We start from the raw sequence: 4,926 nt of genomic DNA, 5'->3' as shown, positions 1-4,926 counted from the left end.
GGCCTCCCCCGCCCATGCAGAAATTGTTATCTGGTTTTGCTTTGTAGTCTGTGTGCATCCTTTGCTTGCTTGTTTTTTTAGTGCCCTGATGGTTCATTAACTCCGATCTCATATCATCGCATTATTTTCTAACGATACGCTTGCTATTACTATTGGATTTGATCTGACTGATCTTTCTTCCGTATTAAGAGCTTATGGAACGCGCACGGGGCTGGGACAGGCTGATCCCCTGGACGCCTGAGCATGTTCTTTTCGAAGATTATTTGGAATATCTCACGCAGTACTTCCACCGTAATGCTCCTGATAATTTCAACCTGCATGCTGCAGCCTATAGTGTACGTTCCCTCTTGCCTATACCAACCTAAAATGTAATTTGTTGATTGCTTTGCTCATTTACATTTTTACATGGTTTCAAATGCAATCTTTTCAAGTGTCTGGAGATGGAGCAGAAGTTGAGTTGTGCAGTAGGCTTCACTCCTAACCTTGCTGAACTGAGCAACCGTATCAAGGAGGAAGCACGCAGTGTGACCAAATCAGAGCTTGAATCTCCTGTTGCAGCTGCTGCCTTTCTGGTACATGTCCGCATCATACAACTTTCATCAGAATGTTGCATTGCCTGCCTATTTCTTGTTTTTAGTGTTTGATATTTGTTAACTTATCTGCACCATTTGACAACTGATCTATGGTTTCAAGTGTATTGCAGAAGAAGCCAAGTTGATGTCTGAGTTAATGGCATGTGAAATCAAGAACCGTGAAGAGCTTGATGATTTCATTACCGATGTGCTGGAAGATCAGCCGATCAACTTTAGCAATGCGGTCCATCGGATTGTATTTAATATTCTGACCACCTACAAAGGGTCTTGTTCTGAAGCTGTCGCTGCTTCCATATTGGTATGTCAATGCCTTTGGCAAAAGTTTACCAAATCTGAAGTATTCATGCTTTTATGCATATAAGCTTGTCACTGGTTTTTAAATGATGTTTTAATCTTTGAAGGCCATGAGAAAGGAAGCTAATATTCTACGTGAGTTGCTGAAGCTAGATCAGAACAACATGTACCGCTTTGCAAGGTTTAACATCTGTGAAAGTCTGCGGCGTTCTTTACGGAAATTTCTCATTGGCATTCGTGATTGCAACTTTCCAGAGTATGATCTGAATATTCAAATTCCATATCCCATGATTTGATCTGATTCTTGCACCACTAATTTCACATGAACATTGATGTCTAAACTATTATTCATCTTTGTTTTTCTTGTTGCATTTTTATCATTTGGCCCTAAATTTATTTTGTTTTGTGTGTCAACAGATTGCCGATACCTGAGCCAGTTATGCAAAGTGAAAAAAATCATGATATGGGTTCGTGCCCTGATGGCACTGTTGTGATTGCGGTCTCTAGTACTCCCGTAACCACCAGCGTTACTGCTCCTGCTACTGCCATATCATGGTATGATCTCTAACAAACATTTTCGGCTGGGTTTGGCAGCTCAGTTTGTTTGAGGTATTTGGAGAATACCATGGTTTTCTCAGAAACCTCAGTTTTCAAAACATTGAGGTGTTTGGTTTCAATGAATAGCACAGTTTTATAAACCGTAGTATCTCCAATACCATGTTTTTTGGTATTAGCTTGCAAAAATGTCTTATATTTTGGGACAGAGGGAGTAATTTAAGAAAGTGGTATTGACTACTTTTTTCTAAACTGAAGAAGAAAAAACTGTGGTTTTAAGAAACTGAAGTATACATTGCCTAGACAATTGAATACTGAGGTCTTAGATTGCTACGGTTTTGAGAAAACTATGTTGCCAAACTAGGCCGTGGTTTTTTGTCGCTAGTTAATAAAGAATGAATTAGTCCCATTACCTTAAGTAAACCCTAGTCTCTCCCCCATCTTCTGGCCTGTTGTCTCCTGACCCACATGCCTCATCCGTTTGTCCTGTCTTCTAATTTCTAGGACCCCCTTAGCTGGCGAACGTTCGCTAGGAGGGGGTGGCATGTGTGAACAATTTCGCTGGCATTATTAGTTGTGAGGGGTGGCAGTTTCTTCAGAGCGACATGGCAGTTTTTATCAGAGAAGGCAAATGTTCGTTTAAAACTGCCACCGTTTGATCTCATTTCATAACTAATACTGCCATCAAAAGCGGTTCGTTTGCCACCCCTCTCCCAGCGAACAGGCGCCAGATAGGATTTCCGAATTTCTAACCTCACAGCATCCAATCTATAAAATCCTAGATCCCACGATGAAGGAACATATGTACTTATCTGATTAGGTCTTGTGCAGTGACAACACCTTGCTCGCAATGGTCAGCCGTAAACATATGGTCAGGTTTCTGGGGACTATGGAAAACACAAAGGAATTTGAAGATGTCAACGATGTGCCGCCATTGGATATCATCCTCTACAAAGGTACAAGGAATTTGCATGATCTACCTTTTGTGTTCAAACTGTCATTGTTATTCTATTCAAGGAAATTTATATATGATATCTAGCTTGCTCTGTTGTCTGTGTGCATCCTTTGTTTGATTGTGTTGTTTAAGTGTGTGATGGTGCATTTCCCTCTGATCCCTCGTTGCATTATTTTCTTCCCTTTGATTACTATCACCTGATTTTATCTGACTAGTTTTTCTTCTGTATTAAGATCTTATGCAATCCGCATGGGGTTGGCACAGGCTATTGCCCTGGACGCCTGGTTATGTTCCTTTTAAAGTCTATTTGAATTACTGCACTGAGTACCTTGCTGAGTACAACAACCGGAATACTGATGGTAATTTGAACCTTTATGCTGCAGCCTGTATTGTAAGTTTTCCCCTGCCTCTACCAAACTAAATTGTTGTTAGATTGATTGCTTTGCTCATTAACTAACGCCACCGCATAATAATGTTTTCAAGTGTCTGGATATGGAGAAGTCGATTCCTGCAGTGGGTTCCACAACTAGTCTTGTTGAACTGAGCGACAATATCAAGGAGAAAGCGAGCAGTGTGACCGAATCAGATCCTGAATCTCCTGTTGCAGCTGCTGGCTATATGGTACATGTCTGCATCATACAACTTTGAACGTGGCATTGCCCATCTAATTTCTTGTTTTTAGTGCTTGATATTTTTTAACTTGTCTGCATCATTTCAAAACTGATCTCTGGTATCAAGTGTATTGCGGAAGAAGCCAAGTTAATGTCTGAGTTATTGGCATGTGAAATCAAGAACCGTGAGGAGGATGATTTCATTACCGAGGTGCTGGAGGATCAGTTGTTCAACTTTAGCAATGCGGTCTGTAAGATTGTGTTTAATATTCTGTGCACCTACAAAGGGCCTTGTCCAGAAGCTGTTGCTGCTTCGATGTTGGTATGTTCATGCCTCTCAAAATAGTTAGGCTTACGGTTTGCCGAATTTGAAGTATTCATGCTTTTGATGCTTATAAGCCTCTTGTCATCGGTTTTTAAATGATCTTTGAAGGGGTTGAAAAAGGAGGCTAGTATCATAAGGGAGTTGTTGGAGCTGAATCAGAACTGCATGAACCGCTTTGTGAGGCTCCGCATCTGTGAGAGTCTACGGCGGTCTTCACGGCAATTTCTTTATGGCGTTCGCGATTGCAAGTTTCCAGAGTATGATCTGAATCCTAAGTATTATTTTGTTATGCCTGTTGCATTTGTATTGTTTGGTTTGAGTTCAATTATTTTGCGTTGTCAACAGATTGCTGGCATCTGAACCAGATAAGGCAAGTGCTCTGAATGATTGCGAAGCTGACCATGACAACATGAGTATGGAAAGTGAGAGCAGTGGAGAGATCAGTGGTACGACCTGTATGTAGAATGCACTGGCTTCTGTGAGTTAATTTTTGTTATCTTACTTGTTCAGAAGTCCTCCCTAACCAGACTTATTTGTTGGTTCAGGCATTGAAGTGCACAGTTCTCATGCATCTGACACGAGTTTGAGGCGTGGAAATGAAGTTGGAGAAAGGTTTGTCAATTTACCAAGTGCCATAATGTTTTGAAATGTATAAATTTTTCAGAGTCTTAAGGCTGCGTTTACTGAAGTTTCTTTCTTGCATACGGGATTGCAAGTTTCCAGAGTATCCTCTGAATAATGAGTACTCTCTTCGTCCCATGATATAAGGTGTTATTACATCCAATATGTGCATCTTATATTATGAGAGGGAGGGAGTATTGTTTTATTATTCTAGTTGCATTTATATTGTTTGGTCTGAAGTTTAATTATTTTGTGCTGTCAACAGATTGCTGACATCTGAACCGGAGAAGGCAAGTGATGTGGATGATTGCGAAGTTGACCACGACAACAAAAGACGGAAAGTGAGCAATGGAAAGATCAGTGGTACTATCTTTGGCTCTTGTTTTATTGTGGAAGACGATAATCACAGCCTAATTTTTATGCATTAGTGGAAGGCGATGATCTCATGCTAGTTTTTATGCAGTGGGCGAAGATGCCACAATGGCCTGATTTCACTATTTAGGATAAATACAAGGATTGGTGGAACAGCAATGATGACACTGGTCTTTTGAACTACTCTACATCGTGTTCCATTAAAGTACACTGTAACTTTGTTTAATATTCACCACAAGCTCGAAATCATTGTAAATGTCCCTATCCCCCTTTTGAGCTTTTCTTCAATTTGTGGTATGCTTGTTTTGTCCATTTATGTTGAACACATTTTTATTATCTTCTCTCCGATCCAAGTGTGCCTGATGTTTGGAACAATTGCTTCTTTATGTTTGCGGTTGATGCCTATCAGTACTCAAATACTGAAGTGAGGGGTTTAGGTGCTTGATCTCAAGTCAACCTGATTCTTTTTGTTTGAAAATTTCAATAAATCATATTTCAAAGTTTTAAAAAGAAATTCCACTTTCATATGGGTTTATTATATCTTTAGGGTGTTTTACGTCAAATATGGGAGCTACACATTTTTTGTTGTTGATTTTTAGT

General features: G+C 40.0%; 1 protein-coding gene across 2 annotated transcripts in view; it reads left to right on the top strand.

Moving 5' to 3' along the window:
- LOC119367600 overlaps nt 1-4,672 on the top strand; it is a 5,299-nt gene extending 627 nt beyond the window's left edge. The window contains exons 2-15 of one of the 2 annotated variants that reach the window (XM_037633078.1): nt 190-335; nt 432-572; nt 694-891; nt 995-1,143; nt 1,305-1,442; nt 2,274-2,398; nt 2,631-2,788; nt 2,881-3,018; nt 3,136-3,330; nt 3,442-3,590; nt 3,679-3,788; nt 3,879-3,945; nt 4,220-4,317; nt 4,418-4,672. In XM_037633078.1, coding sequence (XP_037488975.1) covers nt 190-335; nt 432-572; nt 694-891; nt 995-1,143; nt 1,305-1,442; nt 2,274-2,398; nt 2,631-2,788; nt 2,881-3,018; nt 3,136-3,330; nt 3,442-3,590; nt 3,679-3,788; nt 3,879-3,945; nt 4,220-4,317; nt 4,418-4,443 — 1,838 coding nt within the window. In that variant the 3' untranslated portion in view covers nt 4,444-4,672. Of the gene's footprint in view, nt 1-189; nt 336-431; nt 573-693; nt 892-994; nt 1,144-1,304; nt 1,443-2,273; nt 2,399-2,630; nt 2,789-2,880; nt 3,019-3,135; nt 3,331-3,441; nt 3,591-3,678; nt 3,789-3,878; nt 3,946-4,219; nt 4,318-4,417 lie in introns of those variants that run through there. The other variant, XM_037633079.1, reaches the window with a different exon arrangement.
- The last annotated feature ends 254 nt before the right edge of the window (nt 4,673-4,926 follow it).

This window comes from Triticum dicoccoides, chromosome 2B, assembly GCF_002162155.2.
Source record: "Triticum dicoccoides isolate Atlit2015 ecotype Zavitan chromosome 2B, WEW_v2.0, whole genome shotgun sequence".
Taxonomy (NCBI): domain Eukaryota; kingdom Viridiplantae; phylum Streptophyta; class Magnoliopsida; order Poales; family Poaceae; genus Triticum; species Triticum dicoccoides.
This window is presented reverse-complemented; position numbering and strand designations above follow the sequence as displayed.